Source organism: Culex quinquefasciatus, chromosome 2 (genome assembly GCF_015732765.1).
Source record: "Culex quinquefasciatus strain JHB chromosome 2, VPISU_Cqui_1.0_pri_paternal, whole genome shotgun sequence".
NCBI lineage: Eukaryota > Metazoa > Arthropoda > Insecta > Diptera > Culicidae > Culex > Culex quinquefasciatus.
This window is the reverse complement of record NC_051862.1, coordinates 30,519,865-30,543,576: the sequence shown is the minus strand read 5'-3', so window position 1 is coordinate 30,543,576 and position 23,712 is coordinate 30,519,865. Positions and strand designations below refer to the sequence as shown.

The 23,712-nt window shown below is 39.3% G+C and overlaps 2 protein-coding genes across 2 annotated transcripts in view; one reads left to right on the top strand and one right to left on the bottom strand.

Moving 5' to 3' along the window:
• The window catches only part of LOC6036065 (insulin-like growth factor-binding protein complex acid labile subunit), a 68,671-nt gene that overhangs the window by 26,449 nt on the left and 18,510 nt on the right, over nucleotides 1-23,712 (bottom strand). The gene's annotated exons all lie outside the window — the stretch shown is intronic.
• On the top strand, nucleotides 2,382-17,747 carry LOC119765947. Its single transcript, XM_038250228.1, has 6 exons — nucleotides 2,382-2,391; nucleotides 5,220-5,290; nucleotides 5,360-6,330; nucleotides 6,448-6,795; nucleotides 6,866-7,784; nucleotides 17,676-17,747. Exons 1-6 carry the CDS (start codon nucleotides 2,382-2,384, stop codon nucleotides 17,745-17,747), a joined length of 2,391 nt encoding a protein of 796 aa, XP_038106156.1.

The window sequence follows — 23,712 nt, the reverse complement described above, 5'->3', positions numbered from 1 at the left end:
TTGTGTACCTCGGTTCGTTGGTAACGTCTGACAACAACTGCAGCAGAGAAATTCGGAGGCGCATCATCACCGGTAGTCGTGCCTACTATGGACTCCACAAGACCCTGCGGTCTGGTAATCTTTCCCGGCGTACAAAGTGCACCATGTACGAAACGCTGATAAGACCGGTCGTTCTCTACGGGCACGAGACGTGGACGATGCTCGAGGAGGACCTGCAAGCACTTGAAGTTTTCGAACGGCGAGTGCTTAGGACGATCTTTGGCGGCGTGCGTGAGAACACTGTGTGGCGGAGAAGGATGAACCACGAGCTGGCGCAACTCTACGGCAAGCCAAGCATTCGGAAAGTCGCCAAGGCTGGCCGGATCAGGTGGGCCGGACACGTCGCGAGAATGCCGGACGCGCTGGATGCGCGCCAACCGAACCAGACTATCAATCCGGTGAAGTTGGTGTTCAATTCGGAGCCGTCTGGAACGCGGCGGAGGGGGGCGCAACGTGCAAGGTGGTTAGACCAAGTGGAGGAAGATCTTCGAAGTGTGGGAGTTCCGAGTCGGAATTGGAGAGTAGCAGCCCAAGACCGAGTTCAGTGGCAGCGCATCTGGAGACAGCTCATGACCCGGGGGTTGTCTGAGCAGTAAAAGTAAGTAAGTAAGGAAAAACATTCTTATAAGAGCGATTCCTTCCTGTACAGGGATTTAATAAGCTTAAACTCCAAATATGAACTCGATTGCACGAAAATTAGAGCTATCCAAGCAAAATACCTGTTTCCATTCGATTTTGTATGAGAAAGTCACTGATTAAGTCATGGCAATTCAGTTCAATATCATAGGCATATGCACTTGGACAAAGTCAAGACGACAAAAGGTCGAATTTAAACAATCCTACTACTTAGGCATGAAATTAGACAAGTTTTAAAATTTCCATCGTTTTCTCAAAAACGATTTTTTTAATTCAAGGAGTTCAGGAGAAATCTAAACAGGTCTAAATAAAAAAACACGTAAAATTTTAAAACAAATCAAAGATTTTTAAGTAATAATACACGTAAAAAACAATCACAGATATAAAAGTAAATATATGTAGTAAATATGAGAAAAAATCGAGTTCAATTTCAAAAATATTTAGGTATGATATTCAATCAGTAAAGTCTACTATTTTTATTCGCTCTATTTAAAATTTTTTAAGCTGTCATAAAATTATTTATTTATTTCAAAACAAGCATTGTTTAGTAATGTTGAACAAGTTAAGTAATAAACAAGCAAGGCGTTCAATGAAAAACAAAATACTTTCCGAAATATATATGTTCTAGCAAATGTTTTAAATAATTAAATTTTTTAAGAAAAATTGGCAAATTTTTCATTAATTTAAAGTCCAATTATTTTTAAAGAAAAGTTGCAAAAAGCACTTTGAAACAAAATTAAATATTGTTTTTTTCCTAGATCCATAATTTTTACAAATCAATTACAAATGATTTGACGCCATTGAAAATTCAAACGAGCAATAAATTTAAAAAAAATCTGTGAGCAGGTTAAAAAAATTAAGTTTTAAAAACAATTAAAAAAAGATCTAACGTGATACTAAAAATGAAACACCGGTAACTTGGACGAATCAAAACCTATCCCCATGGGGTATCAGGTATCAGTGACAACTATTAAAGCAATGATTTTGACTAATGTTTTCAATTTTCAGGGTGGTTCGATTAGAGGAGATACCCTACAAGCACTTGAGCAGTGAAAATTTTGCCAATCCAGCGACAAAATTAAATTTCCACAAAAAAAATTGCCATAATTAGCTGAAATAAACCAGCAAAATGTCATGTACTAATTTGGTGAAAGAAATTGTTAAAAAAGTTTTTTTTTTCAGAAAAGCGAGAAAATAAAAGTATTGATAAGAGCATTTTTGAGCTTTGAGAACTAGAGGGAGATATTTTATAGATCAAGATTTGGAAGGATTTGGCTAATATTTACCTCTCAAATCACATAAATAACACGAAATAAATCTTCAAACGACACCATAAATAGCCCACTAATTACCGGCTGACACGTACACGCGCACGGGTTCAGCGCCCTGCCCCTGCCTGCTTCGTCTAATGCAATCAATCCTCTGTTTGCCTGTCAAAGTGGAAACAAATCGCACCCCCTTTAATAGTCTCCATCAGACGTTCAACAACCTGGGCACCTGGAGAAGGTGCACCCAGATGCATGCAACCATGCAAGTCTGTAAAGTCTGGGCCACGTGGCCTTTTGCTCCCTCGTTGCAATTTGCATTCCACCCTCCCCCATTGAGGCAATATTTTTCCGATATTTCCCCATTTTCGAGTCTCGTCGTCGTCGGGGAGGAAAAACAAATGCTGTGAGCACGTGATCGCACACACGAGTTTTCCGACCATGTCATGCTGTAAGATGGTGGGGGGTGGGATTCATGTTATGAGTCGTACACTGAGCTTCAAAATCAGAAGGCGGGATCTCTTTTGGTGGAGGATTGCTTCTGTTATGATAGGGTAAATTCAGTTTAGATGAAATTTTGAAATGAATTTTTGATTTTTTTTTTCAAATTTATTAAAAAATATTTACTTACAAATTTGTCAAAAAAGAGAACATTACCGTTGAATTTTTGAATTGTTTTTAAGACATCGATATAACCCTATTTCAATAAGCAAGAAATCAAGTGGTCACCAAAATTCCACCCGCCACCCCCTTCGCAAAAATGCAAAGTATTTAAAATTAGCTCCCGCACAGCATAATTCCACCTACTCAATATTACCCACCAATACCAACACCAGCACCCACCACACTTTTTCGGGTTGTTGTTTCCCGAACGATGGTCTGACGTATGGGTGGGAGGGAGGAGGAACAGCAGCAGCATATTCGAACAAATTTTCATTTCATGAAAACACGACACAACATAGCAAGCAAAACCCCCCATGGTTGTTGGTTGGGGGTGGTTTTGAGGTGGGTGGAAAATAGCATATATTTGCGTTCGGTATTTGCTGCTAATAGCGGGTTCAATTTGTTCTTTCGCCAGGCTGGTTTGGTGGGGGGTGGAGTTAATGTAGGGGAGCTGTATTTTGGGGGTTTTCTGGAGAGGGAGAGGGTGGTATTGTTACAAGGGCAGGAATGTAATGGGTGGAAAAAAATAAGTTTCAAACTTGTACCGGATTCAAGGATGGCAAATATTGCTGTAAATTAATGTAAACTTTCTGTTAGCAGAAGGTTCCACCGTAAAGTTTAGTGTTTATCACTTAATTTGTGGTGTTGAAATTACCACAGTGATTTCAACGCTTGTTTGGAACAAAGATTCTGATCAGAATTTATCTGAAATAAAATATTGAATACAAGTTTTTTTGTTTTTTTTTCCTCATGCTTTGCATTTTTATGTTGCAAAATGTGTTTTCAGGACTGTTCAGAATGGCATCGTTATCTAAATGAGCTTTTTGATTAAAATAATCCAGCCAAAATTTAAATAAACCAAGCCAGCAACTCCTTAACATAATTCAAATTTCAAACGCCACTCACGCGATTGAACTTCCACCCCCAACTGCCGGCACATTTCACAACAAATTGAGTTGGAACTAGTCTCGTTTAAAGCCGTCACGGGGCGCCCCGTCACGAACCGTGCACTGGCACGGGCCCTGCTTATCAACTCGACTTGGCTTGGCATGACTTGGCACTCTAATCACGTAGACCCCGACTTCCCCTGCGCTCGAACTCCGCTGCAGACACACGCTGATGAATCCCGGAACCTCCGTCGCCCTTTTCTGATTTAAAAGTTGTTCCCCAACCACCCCCGTTCCTACTATCAGAAATAAAGTGAGGTTATGACTGGGTGAAGTTCCCCTCATTGCAATAGAAACCACTTTTCACAGAAAACTTCAATTGCATGCCGGAGCCTCGTCGAAGGGAGGGAGGCAAAATTCGTTTCGCACTTTGGCGTTGAAGAGTTGAAGCTACGCCAACCCCTTGGACGTCGCGCTTTAAGATTGACATTTTTCCAAATGCATCGTGAAATAAAACCGGCAGAAACATGTGTTCTGCCAAGAGGGGCGCGGGCTGGTGGTGCAAATTTGTGTGTTGACGGTGGTGGTGGTGGTTCGACTAGGTGGTCGTTCGACTAATTTTCGAGAAGTCCGCCACCCCCGTCTTTGGATATTTCCCGAATTTGAGCACGAACCTACGCCAGCCGAGCAGACTGGGAAAATGTTAAAGGAAATTTCTTTAGTTTTTCTTGGAAATGAGGTGGAAGTAAGGGTTGTGATTTGATTTTTAAAATCTTTTTATGAAATGTTTAAAAATTCCGCGACCGTGGTGTAGTTGTAAGCGTGGTTGCCTCTCACCCAGTCGGCCTGGGTTTATTCTCAGAAGGTCCCGGTGGCAAATTTTGAGACGAGATTTGTCTGATCACGCCTTCCGTCGGACAAGGAAGTAAATGTTGGCCCCGGTCTAACCTAGAGGTTAGGTCGTTAGAGCAGTCCAGGTGTAGGAGTCGTCTCCCTGGGTCCTGCCTCGGTGGAGTCGCTGGTAGGCAGTTGAACTAACAATCCAAAGGTCGTCAGTTCGAATCCCGGGGTGGATGGAAGCTTAGGTGTAAAAAGAGGTTTGCCTCAACAATCAATCCTTCGGACACCTAGTTTCGAATAGGAATCTCGCAATCGAGAACGCCAAGGCAATGCAATGCTGTAGAGCGAATAATTAGATTTTTTGATTTTTGATATTTTTAAAAGTTCCTTGGTTGGTCAGCGAACGACTGGACAACGCGTACCATAGGTACTTCGAGTACCGTAGGTATAAAATAGACCCACCAAGTGGTCCTTTAGCCTCTTGTTCAGTAACTCCGATACCCTGGCCTCCCCGCGGCGCTGGCCGGGATACTAGTAACCATTGGAGAGATCGGGTAACCAACCCCGGTGGGAACTATGGTAGTATGCTGACAGGGTAAGGGGGGGCTCCACCCTCTTCGGAGGGTGTAGCTGTACCGTTAAGCTTCGAGACAAAAGCCCCCGTTACGGTGTCGAGAGAAAACCGCAGCTGGGTCCCGGAAGCTGCAAGGTGGCAGCCCCACCCCGAGACTAGGTATTCGCAGCCCTGGTTAGGCGGCATACCGAAGCAAATCACCAACTCAGAAAAACGAAAGAAGAAATTCAGGACGGATTAATCGGCATCAGACCAGGCGATGTAAAAAGGACAACGATTGGAAACTCGGTACTTGGAACGTTCGAACTCTCCAAGATCCTGCACGTGCTGGCCTTCTTGCCCGGGAGCTGCACAAGCTGAACGTGCATGTGGCCGCAATCCAGGAAGTTCGATGACCCGGTCATGGAGAGCGAGAATTCACGGCGGTGGACCCCATCGCCAACACCTCTTTCAAGTACCACATCTACTACAGTGGCGGCGAAAAGGCGATGCACGGAGTCGGTTTCGTAGTGATTGGGGATCAGAAGAACCGAGTCATCAAGTGGAAGGTGGTGAATGACCGGATCTGCGTGTTGAGAATAAAGGGCAAATTCTTCAACTACAGCCTGATCAACATCTACGCGCCGACGAACGACAAGCCCGATGACGATAAAGACGCTTTCTACGAGCGTCTCGACAAGACCTATGGAGAGTGCCCAAGACACGACGTGAAGATAGTCATCGGAGACGCAAACGCGCAGGTCGGAAGGGAAGCCTTCTTCCATCCTGTCATCGGCAAGGAGAGCCTTCATCCTCGCACGAATGACAACGGCCTCCGTTTGGTCAATTTCGCCGCAGCCAGAGGAATGGCTATCTGTAGCACCTTCTTTGCGCGCATGAACATTCGGAAGCACACCTGGCGACACCCGAATGGCGAATCGTGCACACAAATCGATCACGTTTTGGTGGATGGTCGACATTTCTCGGACGTGATGGACGTCCGATCGTACAGAGGACCGAACATCGACTCTGATCACTTCCTGGTAGCGTGCAAGATCCGAGCTAGGCTGTCGAACGTGCTGACCCCGCGGACTGCGAGGATAGCGCGGTTGAACGTCCAGCGCCTCGCGAGCAGCGACGTTGCTGCAGAGTACAGTCGGAAGCTCGACGAGCGGATCAACGAGGACGCGCCTACGGGTAACCTGGACGAGCAATGGGGAGCCCTCCAGAGCATCGTCAACACAACGGCTACCGAAGTGATCGGCACGACCAGAGGACGCAAACCCAAAGGGTGGTTCGATGCGGAGTGCCAGCGAGTGACGGACGAGAAGAACGAGGCCAGGAAGCGTATGCTGGTGAAGGGTACGCGCCGAAACTGTGAGCGATACAGCGAGCTGCGAAGAGCTGAGAAACGAACCCACCGCCGAAAAGAACGGGAGTACGACGAGTGAGTACTTGCCGAAGCTCAAGCACAATACAACGCGAACGATAAGCGGAGGTTTTATGCAACTGTCAACGGTGTAAGAAAGAAAGCGACGCCTTCCCCTGTTATGTGCAACGACAGGGAAGGTAACCTGTTGACAGATAAGACAGCGGTAGCGGCCAGGTGGAAGGAGCACTTTCAACAGCTGTTGAACGGTGAGATGCGAGAGGGAGTCGTCGAGGACAGGATGAACGTTGAGGATGATGGAATAGCTGTGGACCCGCCTACGTTGGAGGACGTGGAAAAAGCTGTAAAGGAGCTCAAAAACGCGAAATCCGCGGGAAAGGACGGACTTCCGGCCGAACTTTTCAAGCACGGGAGCGCGCGGATGATCGAGATTCTGCACCAAATCATCCAGCGAATTTGGTGCGAAGAACAGCTTCCGATCGACTGGTTAGACGGGCTCATCACCCCAATCTACAAGAAAGGGCAAAGACAACTATCGAGGAATCACAATCCTCAACTCAGCGTACAAAGTACTATCCCGAATCCTGTGGAGCAAGCTGAGACCGTTGACCGAGACCTTTGTCGGCGAATACCAGTGCGGTTTTCGAGCGGGTCGGTCAACGACGGACCAGATGTTCACTCTGCGACAAATCCTCGACAAGTTCCGGGAGTACAACCTGCAAACACACCATTTGTTCATCGACTTCAAGGCGGCGTACGATTCAGTCAAAAGAAACGAACTTTGGAAAATTATGCTAGAACACGGCTTTCCGGCGAAGCTAATAAGACTGATTCGTGCAACGCTCGACGGAGCAAAATCAAGCGTGCGAATAGCTAACGAGACATCAGAAGCTTTCGTTACGTTGGATGGATTGAAGCAGGGCGATGCTCTCTCGAACTTACTGTTCATCATAGCGTTGGAGGGTGCTGCTCGAAGGGCAGGCGTGCAAAGAAACGGAACACTCATCACTAAATCGCACATGCTGCTTGGATACGCTGACGACATCGACATCATTGGTATTGATCGTCGTTCAGTGGAGGAGGCGTTCGTCCCTTTCAAGCAGGAAGCTGCGAAGATCGGACTGACCATCAACACTGCCAAGACCAAGTATCTGGTTGCTGGCAGAGCGCGTGGCAGTGCAGGTGATGGTGTTTCGGAGGTGGAAATAGATGGAGAAAGATATGAGGTGGTGGATGAGTTTGTATATCTTGGTACACTTGTGACGTGCGACAACGATGTGAGCTGCGAAGTGAAACGGCGGATTAGTGCTGCAAACAGGGCCTTCTACGGTCTTCGTAGCCAGCTAAGGTCCCGCAGCCTAAGGACGCCTACGAAAATCACGCTGTACAGGACCTTGATACTCCCTGTAGCTCTTTACGGTCACGAGTCGTGGACGCTAAAGGAGGCTGACCAGAGAGCACTTGGGGTCTTTGAGCGGAGAATCCTGCGTTCTATCTTCGGCGGCAAGCAAGTAGGAGACCGGTGGCGCAGGCGCATGAATTTCGAGTTGTACCAAGACTACAAACATGCTGATATCGTAAAAGTCATCAAGCACGACAGGCTGAAGTGGGCTGGACATGTAGCCAGAATGTCGGACGAGCGGGCGGCTAAAACGATATTCAACAGCGAACCTGGGCGCGGTCGTCGGCTTCGTGGAAGGCCTCGTACGCGTTGGCTGTGTGCAGTCGACGAAGATGCAAGAGCGGCCAACATTGTAGGCGACTGGAGACGAGCGGCCCAAGATCGAGCATCCTGGAAATCTTCGATTAGTTCAGCGTTGGGTCGATAGACCTGTTGCTGATAAAGTAAAGTAAGTAAAAGTTCCTTTAAACCAGCCAAAACCTTTTTAACTATTTTTTTCGATTCAGAAATGTTTGAATTTTTTTAAATCAAATTTTAAGTGTTTTTTTTTTCAGGAAAACTGTGTTCCCTTTTTTGTATAATATCTTTCCATCCCGTTGCATATCTCGGCAGGAACAGCTTTGCATATGTTCAAATAATTGCAAAATTGTATAAATCCAAATCCCATGTGGCCGCCCAAGTAACTGTTATAACCGCTATAAAACCTATCAGCCAAAAACAACATTAAAATCATTTAGTCGTAACAAGATCCCCAGAACCCCGTTAAACCCCACTTTAAACCAAAAAGGACCTCCGCAAAAGGTTGTTACGGCCTATTTACAAAACCCGCAAAGGAGTTTAAAGCTTTACTGAATCCTAACAAGCTCCTCCAAGCCTTGACAAAACCTTTGTTAAAACCTAGTCAGAAATTATGGAAAAATGACGTTTCATACGTCTGCAAACGTGTTATGGTTTAATTTTGGAATTAAATAAGTCTTCGTCTTGCCAAATGATATAATGGTGATGGTTTGCAAAAATGTTGATGATAAATAAAAGGTATTGAAGGTAATTAAAGTAATTCGATAGCTTATTTCTCGCAAATGATGACTCAAATTCAGCTGTGGTTGAAATTTTATTGATGAATATGGGGGAGATAGAGCCAAAAGAATAAACTCGCTTCATCAAATATAATTCTTTTGCAGTTTTAGTTTTCAATGCAAAAAAAATTATGGATAGCAATTCTTTTGAAAAAAATAAAGTTCAAATTTATTTCAGTCTTCTATCGCTATGCTAAAAAAAACGAAACTATTGGCACTACGCCCCCCGGGGCATGGCCTTCCTCTAACGTGGGATTTCTGCTCCAGCGCCTTTGACGAGACAGGAGAAACCGGGACCGACGTTTTACTTCACCATCCGATAGAAGCTCAGTGGATAAGGCGGGAATCGAACCCGCGTCTCATAGCATCATCGGGATCGGCAGCCGAAGCCGCTACCCCTGCGCCACGAGACCCACTATGCTAATTATATCCGAAATTAAACAAAAATGTGTGTTTTCATCAAATTTTAATAAAAATTATGCTTTTTATATTTTTTTCTGCTAAGATGGCGGTCAATCATATTTAATCAGAACACGCGTTTAGCGCCATATTTATGCATTGCTATTTGTCTGCGTTAAATGTTCATTTTGGAGCTGATGGTTTTAAGTAGGGGAGAGTGGGGAGACTTGATCCCCTTTTTTTGTATCGCACATAACTCTGTCAATTTCTCACAAAACTATGATCTTTTTGTATGGATTGAAAGCTTAAACATTCAACTATGTTTGGCTGATAAGGGTATTTCATCAGATAAACTCTTAGAATAATGCCAAGCGCTTTAAAAAAATATTTTAAACCGGCATTTTCAAAATGTTGGGGGTAATTTGATCCCCCTTTCAACATTTTGAAGAAATCTTAAGCAAAATGTTTCTTATCAATCCAAACTTTTAATTTTCTATAAGATACAGCAATTTCACATTACACCTGTACGTTTGTGTTCAAAATATAACAAGTTTAGCATGTAAAATATTTAAAAACTTAAAATTTTCTTTTTTAGACCAAAATTGAGCATGTTAACAAAAGCTGGTAATTTTTGTTTACAAAACATTTGAAAAATGTTTCAAACTGCAGTTAGTTATGTACAACTATACTAAAGGAAACTATGTATGAAAACCCAGCTCAATTAATTAATCTTGAGGCTGATTCCAGTGACTGTAAAAATGCAGGGATCAAGTCTCCCTCAACGCACTTTTTTAAACAATTGATTGTAAAAATAGTATGACGATAAATTTAACGTCAAATGCGTAAGGGTTTTGGAGTTGATATGTTTATCAAACAATTCATGTATAAAAAATATTTTTTTGAATAATTTTTGAGTGTTTTCTATACTTATCAAAACAAAGAAAAAAGATCTCTTGGAAGTTTTTTGCAGCACTTTTAGAAAAATGTGTGTAACTCAATCTAAACATTTTTAATTTTTTTTCTATGTTTTCTACAATGAGTTTTAGTCAATTTCGCACAACTTTCTAGAACAAAGCTAATTGTTTTACCCACATGCTGACGAGATACAGGCTTGGGATCAAGTCTCCCCGGGGATCAAGTCTCCCCACTCTCCCCTAAGCTTTTTGCATGCTACAACAACCTTGGTTTTAAATAACACCCCTGGTTTTAAATAATCACGCGATAAAACGGTTTGGCATGGTATTGCCATCTGATTTTCAAGCCTCTATTAAAACTTTCATAAAACCTTATTGAAAGCCAGTAGGCTTTTATTTTTGCCAGGTTGTAACGTCATGATTCGAAATCCGGACACTTAATAGCATATCATTTTTGTTATAGCTGGCAAAAAATCATGTAGTAAGTTAGGAATGTAGAAATATCATCAGGATGTAGTATGAACAGTCAATTTAAAGAGATAAAGAAAAAGAATGCATGCAAAATATGTCTTTTCTAACCATATTTCCTCAGAATTTCCAAATCAAAAGGACTTGTTGTGCTTTGAATCCCGGACAATAATAAAAGTTGATTCGAAATCCGGACACTTTTGATTCGAATTCCGAACTCGATTTTACTTATGAATCGCACAAATTTGGGCCGAAATTTTAGTGAATGTCACTCTTTAGGTCTCAAATAAGATGTTAACATCAAAACAATCGATATTTTGTATAAAAATTGCTAGAATTTAAGAAAATCAGAACCAAAAAACTCGACCTTCACCGATTTTGACCAAACTTAGAGGGAACTTTCATCTATTGATAGTTAACAGAAATACCAAGTTTGGTGCCGATTGGACCAGCCCTCTTTATTTGGCACCGCCCTCTTTTTAACGATTTGCTAAAAAAAAAACTTTTTATTCTTTTACTCGTAAGTTTCCAATTATTAGACCAAATGACTTTCTTATGGTTGTATTTTAGACAAAATCGTCCAAGGAATTCATTTAGAAAAAAAACACTCAAATGCCTTCCAATATTCTTTATTTGCAGTTTATGGTTTAAAACTTGATTTTCGCCCATTCCTTAAATATATTTATAAATACCATAATGTTTCCCGGACAATTTTACATAAGAATCAATGCATATCTCAAATTATACTTGCCAATGAAAACTCTGAATTTCTTATACAAAAATAGCCTCAAGGTCTACTTTCAGGGGTTTGTAATTCAATGCACAGGTACATGGCGCAACCATGAGACAGGTCCAGGTTGCGGTCCGATTGATCCACACGGTGGGAATTTTACGACTTCCAAGAATATGTTTTTTTAAGAAATAAAAAAAAATATTTGCAAAATATTTTAGTAATCAGAGCTTTGAAAAAAACAGATCATGTTTGAATTAGGTTTGCATTGTTTGCATCATAGTTTGCCTTAAAATAATGCAAAATCTCTCAAAATATTGTTGGAAATTAGACATTCTCTTTTCAAAAGAACTGGTCATGTTTGAAAGAATAAAAAAAGTACAAAAAATCTGATGAATGGGAATACCCTGCAAAAATGGTTTAAAAGTTCTGCTATTTATTTAAAAGAACTACCCGACAAGGGTCCTGATTTTCGGTTCAATGAACAGAAACCACTCACTCATCGCCTATGCATTCGTCGCCTATTCCAACCCGCTAGCATTCATGAGCGAATGAGTCTCGCAAGCAGCCAGCGAGTGGCCCGAACTGTTCACTCAGTGAACAAATACATCGCGAAAATATTTGCCTACTCCGTCGCTCGACGACACTCACACACTACCATGCTCAGCGAAGAGCCACTCTCACAAAATGCCAGCGCGGCAGTCTTTTTGTCTTCACGCCCTCAGTTTGCCATCAATTTGATTTTTTCTTGGTGGAAGTTTCTTTGAATGGTGTCTATAATGTTATGAAATCAGAATAAATGCACAATTTAATTGATAACATTGATTTTAGGCAACCCAAATCAATGAGTATAACGCAGCGCATCAGAGAAAAAATGTTTTCAGTTCAGAGTGATCGGAGACGATCGGCCTGTCTGAACCGTTCGGAAACTGAGCCGATCAGAGAGAGAGAAGAGTAGAAAAGAGAGTGTTTGGGAGCGAATGGTGATAGAGTGACAAACGGTAGGAATTCATCAGGGCAGTATCGCGTCGCCTGCTATTTGTTCTCGCGAATGGAGTGGTTGATTTTGAGCAATCAGGACCCTTGCTACCCGTAATTAAAAATGGAAAAAAATCACAGGAAAATACGGATTTGTTTATTCGAGCAAAAAAAAATGAACAAATTTCTTCACATTGATTACATGTATTCTATGTTAGAAAATTCTGAAAATTAGTACAGAAATTTATTTATTTATTCCACATTCGACATTTTGTCCATTCGGCCTTTTGGCATTCGATCTTTTGTTCATTTAACCTTTTGTCACAAAAAAAATTGTTGCATGGACAATGGTCCACAAAAATGGAAGATGTGATCAAAAAACGGCCCCAACAGTCCCCACATTCTTAATGGATGACCCCTTAGATCACTGTGACATACGCACGACTCATCTAACTTCTTGTTCACGCACATCACGCACAGTGGTGTGATCCTGCAGTGTCAAGCGACCAGGAATCGATTCCAGCCAACAGTGTCATGACTCCGATCCCACCGGGGTATGAACCGGTACAACACCATGCAAGCAAGAAGTTGTGTGCGGAAGATTTTCCTTTCGATTTGCTAATTGATATCGACAGGAGCTCCACTCCGTATCCGGTTTTGTGGGCGGGAAGGTATCGACGACACACACGATTGAAGTTGATTGGTTTTCCCAAGGGTAGAATGACATCCACATTTTCCAAAGGGTGAGCTGTGTGTACAAAAGAGAGGAATGTCAACGACGCTGAAAGGAAATTCTACGAAATATGGAAAAAAGTTAATCGGAGGTGACATGATATCTACCAGCATTTACAGATGGCTGCGAATCTTTACAATTTTCCACAATTTTTGAACGCATGCGAAAGAAGCTCATTTTAAAAATTTATTCTTAGTTTAAAGTGCTGTCTCAATATTTTTCTTCAACCAATTTGATATCAAACATGAACATCTGTAGCTTGTCGCAACAGCAGACTGTCTACCATGTCAAAGTCGGTAAATAGCGACTAAACTTGAATGGGAAATGAGTTTTGCCAGCACCTATCTCATACACCGCGTCTGAGACACCTCCGCCGCCAGTCTAATCCAAAGTTACATCATATCGGGGGCAATTGAAGGGCTCTCCACGATTCTCCGTTCTCGGGTTGAGTTGGGCTCGTCGAACACGTCTGAGGAAACCTAAATTATGTTCGAGGGAAGCCAGCTGGAAGCACACTAACCATTACTTCGAACGTCTGAGCCTGAGTTAGTTCCGATAGCGACTGGTAGGTGATATTGTTCGAAAGTGGGAAGATGTGACTTTAAATATTGTAGATTTTGAATTTTTGTTTTAATATCAAATCAAATTTCTAGAAAAAAAATCTCAATAACTCATTAAATTGCTATTTTCAAGAAGAAAAGTTCACTTTAACCTAACTCCCCCTATTTCAACAAGAAACAACTTTTCCTCTCGACTGGATTTCCCGCGTGTTCTGCCCGTCCAAACGGAAGCAGTCTGTGTGCGTGGAAGATTTTCCCGTCTATCACATCTGGTGCTGCTGCTGCCCGTAGATGGAAAAATCACTTTTCCTGAACAACGGAGAGAAAAAAGTGCCTACGTGAGGATGTTTTCACGGGGAAAATTTTCCTCTCAATGGGCATACTCAACGGCGGTGTGAATTGTTAGTAGACGGCTTCTTGTGCCAACGGAGAGACACGTGTGGAATGAAGTGTGTGAGGGTAAGTTTTCAAGGATAATCGCTTAAGGTGTCGCTTGGAGTGCTGCAAGTAGACATGGTGTAAGATGGGAACATTGGTTGGTGAAGTGGATAATTCAACCTTTCATATGATGATTTAACTTTTATCATTTGAATCCTAATAATTCTTTACAAATTCTGTTTATTAAAAGTGACTTCTGTAACATATTTGTATGTATTTAAAAAAAACTAAACAAAATACTTTCTAATGATAAATTTAGAATAAGAGTTCTTAACATTCTTTCTTGAAATCATTTAGCAAAAATGTTTCTCAAATAAAAATAATATTTTAAACTTTCACTTTCAATCAAAGCAGTTCTTCTTAATTCTTTCGTACTTAGAAATTTATAAATCATTACCACAAAATTTGATCTTAAAATAATTTTCATTCAAAATATCTGGCCTTGGTAAGCGACCATCCATAAACCACGTGGACACATTTTTGGAAATCTACACCACCCTTTCCCCCCCCCCCTTCTCCCCCTTCCCCATCCATCGTGGACAATTTCCATATATTTTTTTTATTGTTGTATCCACGTTGTTTATTCCAGAATTTCATATTTTATGGCTCATCGAAAAGGTCTTTCGAAAACTATATGAATAGGCTTAGTGATTTTTCACTCTCTGAAATAGCAAATTTCACGGGGACCTCAAATTCAAATCACCAAATTTCACGCAAATTTCGCGGAACGTGAAAAATGTTAAAATTACTTTCAAAACCTTATGTTTAAATTACAGAAACTACTTTTTATGATTCATTATAAATTATTCTTCAACAAACAAAAGAAATCATCACTAAATTTGAATGTAACACAAAAACAATTCTCCTAATTTTCAAAAAAAGTTTCCACTTGGTTTATGAATGGATTTGGAAACAAAATTTATTGAACTTCTTTTTTTAATATTCGACTAAAAAAGCTAAAAAGTTTTCGCTGATTTGCTTCTGTTTTAGATTACATTTTATTAAATTTCATATCAAAGCCAGATTCAACAATCTTGATTAGTAAAATAGTTCTAAATTAGTAAAATAGTTTGAATTTTCTCGGACAATTAGTCCATTCAAAATATTTTTAAAGGTTTTCATTCAAAACATTTTTTGAGTTTTACACCTTTTTTTCAAAAACTAAATTAAAAATCAATACGCAAAAAAAATAAAACTGGTGACGAAATCGAAATTTTTGTACAAAAAATTAACAGACTTAACTATTACGGAAACCATCGACCCAAATAATTAAATATCGTTAAAATTAAACAGGACTCAGAAAATTTTATTTTTAATGGTGGTTTCAAAGATATAAAGTACTCTTTATTTTATTTTGAATAAAACAAAGCTTAATTCTTTTAATTTCTTTTAAAATAACACCTTTCAAAAAATAGTAGTATTTTTTTTACTACAGCAAATAAAAATATTACCAAATAAAGTTTGTTTCTAAAAAACCTGAAAAATCCGAACAATTCTTCAAATGGTTCATATCTAACTTTTTAATTGCAAACTAATCAAATTGACTCAAATAGTCTTTATGATTGAAATATTTATTATAATGTTATTTAAAAACAATTATATGACAAAATAATAAATTACAAGAATTTCAAATCGTCAAAATTCACTAACCCTATATTAGTAATTGAACAAGATTTTATTCTTATTTGAGTTTGATAAAATATTTTGAGAAAAATTGTTGCAGTTTCACACAAACATAAAATTTCACGGGATTTTGCGGAAAAAGACAAATTTCGAGGATTTCACGCTGTCCGCGAAATCGTGAAATTTCACTAACTATTTGGATTGGCATTAAAAAAAAGTTGGCAAAAAAAATCTTAGGATTTTAAAAAAAAATTATGTCTGTACTATTTTAAAGTTATAAAATTATACATTTTTAATTCTATTTATTTATAATTACAAATTTGATTTCAGTTAAATTGAAAAACTTAGAAAATTTCAACCATTCTGTTGTGTTTACTTCAATATCTTCTGACAGTGTTGCCAAAACATCAAAGCGTATTTATAATGAAAAAGTCTTTAAAATTCTTTCCAAAGATGTACTTAATCTGGATCTATAGAAGTTTGAATATAAAATTTGCTCCATTTACTAATCTAATCTAATCTAATCTAACACAAACGCAGCCAGTCCGATGAAAGCATGCTGGAAAGTCTTGTGATTAGATGACGCCCCAAGCACTTTTCTTGTCAATATTAATAATTGCAGTACATCCGAGAACACCCGAAAATGTAAAACAAAAATTAAAGCGGCCAGCCCTACTGCGTTGTGTTTACCGCAGAGAGGATTCTGAGAACGGATCACATTTCACAGAATCGACAGGGGAGGAAGGATGCGTGGACATACCGTACCAAACGCTCCGGTTACTGAATGCATAGGTATTGTGTAGAGTATGTCAAGTGTAGGGATAGTCATTTTATAAAATTTCAATATATCATGAATCATGTTTGTTTTAACAAATTACCTTCATACCCAGCTGAAAAGCTATAAAGTGGATTGTTATTAATTGAAACATAGCGAATAGTTATAGAACAGTTGTGGCGTGAAAACCCTTTTTTTAAATAAGAAAATTAAAGAAACGGTAAGGCTTTATAGAGCGAAAGACTTAGTTGAGGATTCGAATGAAAATTTCGCAAGATACTCAAGTAGAAGCAGTTAAAAATGAATGAGATAAAGAAAGATAAGAAAAAAGAGATAGCGAAATATTTAAGAAAGTAATATCACAAATTCTCTGCAAAAGGATATTAGGTGGGGCTCTGTTCAGCTGGTGTCCTCCGTTGGTGACGTTTCTTGCAATGGTCTTCCACTTCCAACTGTTGATGTATCTCCATCGGTAACACTTCTTTCAAGAGCGGTTAGCGGAATTGCTATTTAAAAAAAAAAACCATTTATACACGCAGAACAGCTCTGAAGTCAGCATTCCACTAGATCACCCACACTTTGTCTGAGAAGTCTCTAAAACATAAAGAAAATCACTTTTCTCTTCTTTTAATTATTTCTTTGCCAACAAAATTTCAATCCTATTGGATTTTAGCCTTCCGCTTTGCACCCTTCCTGAACTGTCACAACAACCGAATATAAAATTTGCTCCATTTACAGTAAAAAAATGTGTAAATCAGACTGAAAAAAAACCGGTAAAACTACACATTTTCTAAGGTTAAATAACACATAACACATAACAAATAAAGATGTACCCCTTTCCAGATGTAATATTATCATGAAAGTTACCAGTTACAATACATTTCAACAATTGCTCATATTTTTGAACAGTGCTGCCAGGTCTTTAATATTTTTCTCTCATTGGATTTTTTTACATAGTGAAAAAAATGCCTACCTATCAATACCAAAAGTAACAGTGCTGAAAAGTTTAATGTTTCGTCACTGTTTGGTTTTTGAGATGATCAAACACACGAACGCCTAACAGAAGTGGTGAAAAATCTTATTCAGAAGTGTGCGAAAAAACATCATTTTGCAACTTGTTGCATAAACCACTATTTTCTCCATGTCGAATATTTGCATAAAGTTTTTAAAAAAGTGCACGAAAAGTTAAAAGAGTTGGTTAATATGTACAGTTTTTACTTTAGGGATTTTCAGAAATTGATATTATGAAGTTTTTAATTATTATTTTTATACGAACAAACTTTCTCAACCTCTCACCAACCCTCAGGTCCATCTCATCAATCTTTCCAGCTTCAGCGCCCTGCCCCAACAACCTCTCTCCAACGACATCATCGAGTGAGGTCTTCCTGGAAGCGATATAATTTGGACTAATTTTAATTAAGCCGACCCGACGCGTCCGCTGCCGGTTGTTTTGTATATTTTAGCAATTAGAGTAAATCCTTTAATCAGTGTGCTCACGGCGGGTTCAAGCCGACACCTGGACCTGAATCCTTTGCTTCAGTCGTTTTTTTTTATGTGGAAAAAGTGTTACATTTCTTCCTGTGAGAGAGAAGCGGCGGTACCTTAATCGTAGAGGAAAAAAGGGCAAGAGGTGTTTATCTTTCACACCTGGCTGCGAACTGACAGGCACAAATTATTGCCGAAATTTGCCTTTAAAATTAGCTTGCTTTTATGGGCTTATCTTTGCTTCGGCTTTTGACACGTAGCACTAATTCTACGATATGTTAAATTTTCCGGACTTGCCACCGCACACTGCAATTAGAATAATGTAATCCTCCGAAATTCTGCTCACGTCCCCGAAATCCGCAAGACGCCATCAAGCATTTTGATAAATTATTCCAATTCCGCATAGTGCCATTTGGGGTACGTACAGTACTCCCCCTCACTTAAAATTTCTCCCCCGCCAATCTACCACGAGGTTAAGCAAGCATTAAAATTGCGTTGATCCGTTCTTCGCCGTCGTATTATCAGCATAAACCAAGTTATGAATAAATAAAGCGCCCACCCCCCGAAAAACACACAGCCGCCCCTAAATACACGCAAAATGCTATGCAAATCGTACCAAACCCTGGCTCATGCGCCTAAAGTTATGCAATTACCCTCGCGCTGCTGCTGCTCCAGAAAGCAAGCCTCCACCAAAGTAGAACACCTTAATTTCGAAAACAAACATGAATATTTATATTTACCCAGATCTATCCAAACCATCATCATCATCCTCATCAACGTCCCGGGAAAGGAAGAAAAAAAGTGAATTTGTGTACTATTTCGCTTCTTCCCTTAAATAGCTGCCGTTGCTGCTGTTTAGAACATCACGCAAAATTGCGCGTATACTTTCAGGCGCGCTTGCACGTTGATTGGAAGCAAACAAATCGCTTTGCCCGCAATGAACATCACCCCCACTTGAATGCAACACGCCCAACACGAAAAGGTTTTATGAATCGTCACAGGATTGAGGCTTGTTTGCACCTCGGATCTGGCACGTTTCCGGCGATCAGACAATAAGGTTTGAGCAGGGTTTTGAAAGGGTTTAAGATTTTTAGGCTAGACGCTGTAAACGTGACTTATTTGAAGTGTTTTTTGTGATATCCTTTGCAATTTACCTGTTTGCTGTTTCAAATTGCAAGTTTTGGCTGATATTAGTAGAAATTTACCTAAAAAGAGAAGAAAAAAACACAGCAAATTAGTAAATTATTGCTAAAACATTTTCAAAGCGTTACATATTCCTGAATATATGCTACAGCATATCAAACACTCAACCAAACTCTCGTCCAATTACTCCAAACAATGTCACCCGGAGTCCCTTTTCAAGGTTTCCATTGAACCTTCCGCACAAAGGCCATCGCCCAGAAGAAGTTAATGTGTCCCCTTTTGAAAACCCAGTCCAGAGCAGAAAGAGAATAATCTAATTTTTCTCCTTCCATCAGGCATCCACAAAAGCATCCCGAACCTGGCTGGGAACCCTTCAATAAACCATCCTGTCGAGGGGCGCAACAATGCAACAATACACACTCTTTTAAGACCGAAAATCGATTCAAGGACCCCAGAAAATCTCGGTCTCTCATTCTCGAAACACCGCAAATCCGAAGGTCCAAAAGGGAGCCTCTTATCACGGTGCGGCTGGAGATTTTTTCTGGTTATTGTCCTTCAAACCGTGCTGCCAGCAGACTCGGTGACATGAAGGAAGTAAAGGAGAGTAGCAATCAGAAAGGGTTAAGTCTGAAATTGGAATTTTGCATTGTTTTTAAATCTAGCAACATTTGAAAGGGGCAAAATAGTAAACGTGAACAAAATTGTATATTCTTCTGTCGATAACAAATACTCAAGTTTAAAGACTAAATTGCTTAAAAATGACGCGCTTACTTTTTTTCTGAGGTTTAATTTATAGCAAAATTTTAAATTCCTTTAGTTTAGTTTGTTTTTCAAACAGACAACCAAAAAGTGCTATTTCTGGAGCAATATTTGAAAGGAGTGGTACGACATTGGTCTTACGGCCTGTCATTACACGCGTTTGAATGAAAAAGCAAGAATGGAATCTGACTTTAAAAATATATAAAATAAATAAATTCATAGAACGAAAACAGACTTCAAAAAACTTAAAAAAAACAATACATTCATAATTATAATGATGTTTCAAGCATATAACAACACCTCTTTGCTTAGTCCACGTCCACGTGGACACTTTAGGGGGGGGGGGGGTAATGGCGATTGTCCACGCTCCATACAAAAACGTTTTTTTTTTTGTATGGACAATTGTCCATGAAGGGGGGATGGTTTATGGATGGTCCCTTTAAACAAAAATCATTTCATGTTTATCATGATCATGTTTATCCAAAATTATTTTCTGTATAGATTTAAATAAATGAATAAAATTGTCTCTTCACTCATTTAAACATTTTTCGAGAACCAAGGGGCAACAAAACTAAAATCTAAAAATACCGGTTAAAAGATATTTTATCATGCAACAAAAAAATTATTTTTTCAAGGTAAAAAACTAGATTGTTAAAAAAAAGTGTTAACATGATACATGAACGTTAACATGAATTTTTCACAAAGCGATAAAAATTCGCCACATTTTTTGAGAAAAAATCTATAATCATTGTGAACTCTTTTTACAATAAAAATAATTGAAAATTTATCATTAAATTGGGTTACTTTTTGCCAATAAATTCAAATAAAATCAAACAGAACATTTCAAAACATTTCAGATATAACACATATTTTTCCCCTATTAAAAGTAAAAAAAACCAACAAAAAAAATTAGAAGCAACGATTATACAGAGCCGAATAAAATGCCTGTTCAGGTCGAATCCAAACTTATAAAATATAGCAATCACCTACGAAATTCGCCTATTTTAAAATTTTAGTTTAAATTAACTGTTTGAAAACAAAACTCATAACAATTATTTATGTCATTTACAAATGTTGGGCTGAATTCATAAACATAAAAGTATAATATAAATATGATATAAATTATTAAGATGAGCAGAATTTCAAAAATTTTAAACGCTGAAAATCGAACTATAAGTTCTTGCGGCATGGCATGGCCTCAGCAACCAAAAAATACAAAAAAAATGTAATTTCTCAGCTTTTCGAAAACACATGGGAAAATTAAAAAAAAATCGAAAAAGTTAACTACGATTTTCAGGAACTTCCGTGGCCGTGAGGTTACGGGTTTCGCCTTGTAAGCGGAAGGTGATGGGTTCGATTCCTGTCTGGCTCGGCAAAGTCAGATCCCTTAAAAGAGTAAATATGCTCACTGGAAATGCTGACCGGTAGGGGATGGGTGAGTTTGATTCTTATACCGGGATGATGTAGTTTAAAAAAAAAGCTATTTTAATATTTTTAAAGATCTGTTTGAAAAAGGCTTCACCCATAAATTAGCTTGGCCAAAGATGTTTTACACCCTTTCTAAAATTTTCTGAAGAGATGCCATTTTTCCTCTAAAACAAACTGAAAAATGTTAATTGTGATTTTATGGAAAAAAAATTGTTAGCAACAAAAGGTTATTTAAAAAATCAGCAAAACAAATATTTTCCACGTTTCATCTTTGTTTCGTACAGTTATCATCCATACCTACAACTTTGCAGAAGACGCGATCAAAAAATGTCTTTGAGAGATACAGATTTTAGAAATTTAACATATCATTATTGTGAGAAGCGGCCTTCTTCAGACATACAAAAGGCACCAACACAATTTCAACCAGACTTTAAATTGCAAAAAAAGGATCGGATCTCAGAAAATTGCTCACTTGATTAATATTATAAAAATCTGATTTTCATCGAAAATCTTGATATATACAAGGAAAATCTTTAAATAAACAAGGAAGTACAGTTCTACAGTCAGTAAATTAGACCTGGCCCAAAAATTGAGAAGGCCAGTAAAATAAATATATTTTATAGCTTAAATTTTATGAAAAATATATGAAATTATAAAAGTTTTTAAAAAAATATGAGACAAGGTAATTGCGGTTTTCAAAAAATCTATTTTGATTTAAAAAGGAGAATTAAATATTAATACAACCCAACTGACATGTTTACACAACGGCCAAATTAATATACAACCTTGCTGAAAAAAATTGTTAAAAAGTGTCATTTTTTTAAACAAATTCAATAGGACAGATTTCGAAACGCTTTTTTCCTGTGGATGTATCTAAATACAAGGTTTAGAGTAGTAAATGAAAACTTTTAAACGTAGGTCAAGTATTAAGGTTTTTCGAGAGATTTTTTAAAAGAAAAATTCTTCCAAAATCTAAAAAATATATTTCCAAGAATTTGAAAAAAAAATTGCAAAATCATTTAAAGAAACACTTTAACCCAAAATCTCTCCTCAGTACCAACTACTCTCAAAATTTAGACAATAAATTTAACAAAAAGCTGTCATACAAATTTGTAAATAGAGTCATTTTTGAAGTTTAACCCTCAAGCTTAATGTATAACCGTGTGTGTTCGTCCCTGCTGAAAAGGGACACGACTGCAAAGATGCGGCCAGACAGATAGCACGCTCGAGTGGAAATGCTGTGGCGTAAAAGGAGGCCAAAGCAAGAAAGAACCCACACACTCGAGATCCTCTTACGAGAGACCCCTCAGAAAGGACACGGGCCACTCAGCTCGCAAAGTCCAAATCCTTTATTCAGGACAATTTGGTTGGACTTCTTTCGCTCTCGTGCTGGTGCTACTTTCACGATGATGGCAATATACGTGTGTAATGGTCAATAGAATCATTTTCCGGGCCGGCAGAATACCGAAATTCTACGGTGATTTAAGAGTCTTGACCGGGAGATGGCACTGCCACCGAGTGAATGCGCCTTCAGTTAGGCAACCCTCCCTACGCTGCCGCAGGCAGCCAGGGGTTAAGGGAATCGTTTCCGTTATTGCCAGGGATTTCAATAAATTTCTCTCCGAAATGTTTGCACCACAATCCCACAATTTTCTGCAGTTGTCGCAATACTTCGATTAGCCGCTCTCTCGGAACTGACCCGGACAAAAGAAGGCCCACAAATTTCCCCTGGGGGCCATTAGAAGCCGGCTTTTCGGCAGAGAGGTCAGGCGATTAGTTCTCAGTGTTTGGAACTGACCTGGTCTCCGCCGGTTCCATGATGAGGTAAATTGTGTGCCCCTTTTGGCAATAATGGCCGGTCGATTTCGAAATCGGTAAAAGGATTTTCCGGACCCAGGGAACAATGGCCAATCGATTTTCCTGAGTCACATTTTTCACAGATTTTTTTTTCGGTTTTCTCTGACCATCGAGGCGGTTAAAGAGAACCGGTTTTCTCTATTGGAGGGCATTGTTCCCAGACCGGCGAATACTGCAGGATAAATGTTTTCCCACAGAAAGGCAGCGCGACTAGAAAAGGTCCTTTTTTGTTCGTCGTCCTGAATGATTTTGCGCCGCGCGCTGCTTTTCATCGTTCAATAAATCCAAGCGTTGAAAACTTTTGTGCGAGTTTTGAAGCTCTGCCTGTCGATCGAGCGTGGCAAAGCTGAGCTGGAACGGGGAGTGGTATAGAACGGGAAAAAAAAGTTGGTCCTTCCTTCTTTGCGCAACCTTTTACGGTACCTTTCTGGATTTGAGACCTGGGACGCCTAATTATAACCTCTTGCGTATTCCGGTGTGCGGAGAATCTTTGCTTGCAGCAAACACAGGAAAGGTGAAGCACTTACATGACTTTCATAAAGTTTAACTTGTTTTTTTTTTATTCTATTTTATTTCTAGAAATCTCCTAAATGTGACTTCTAAGCAAAAAAAAAGATTTAATGCTCTTGGAACCCACAAGTAAACATATGACAGAGACATTTTATCTTTTA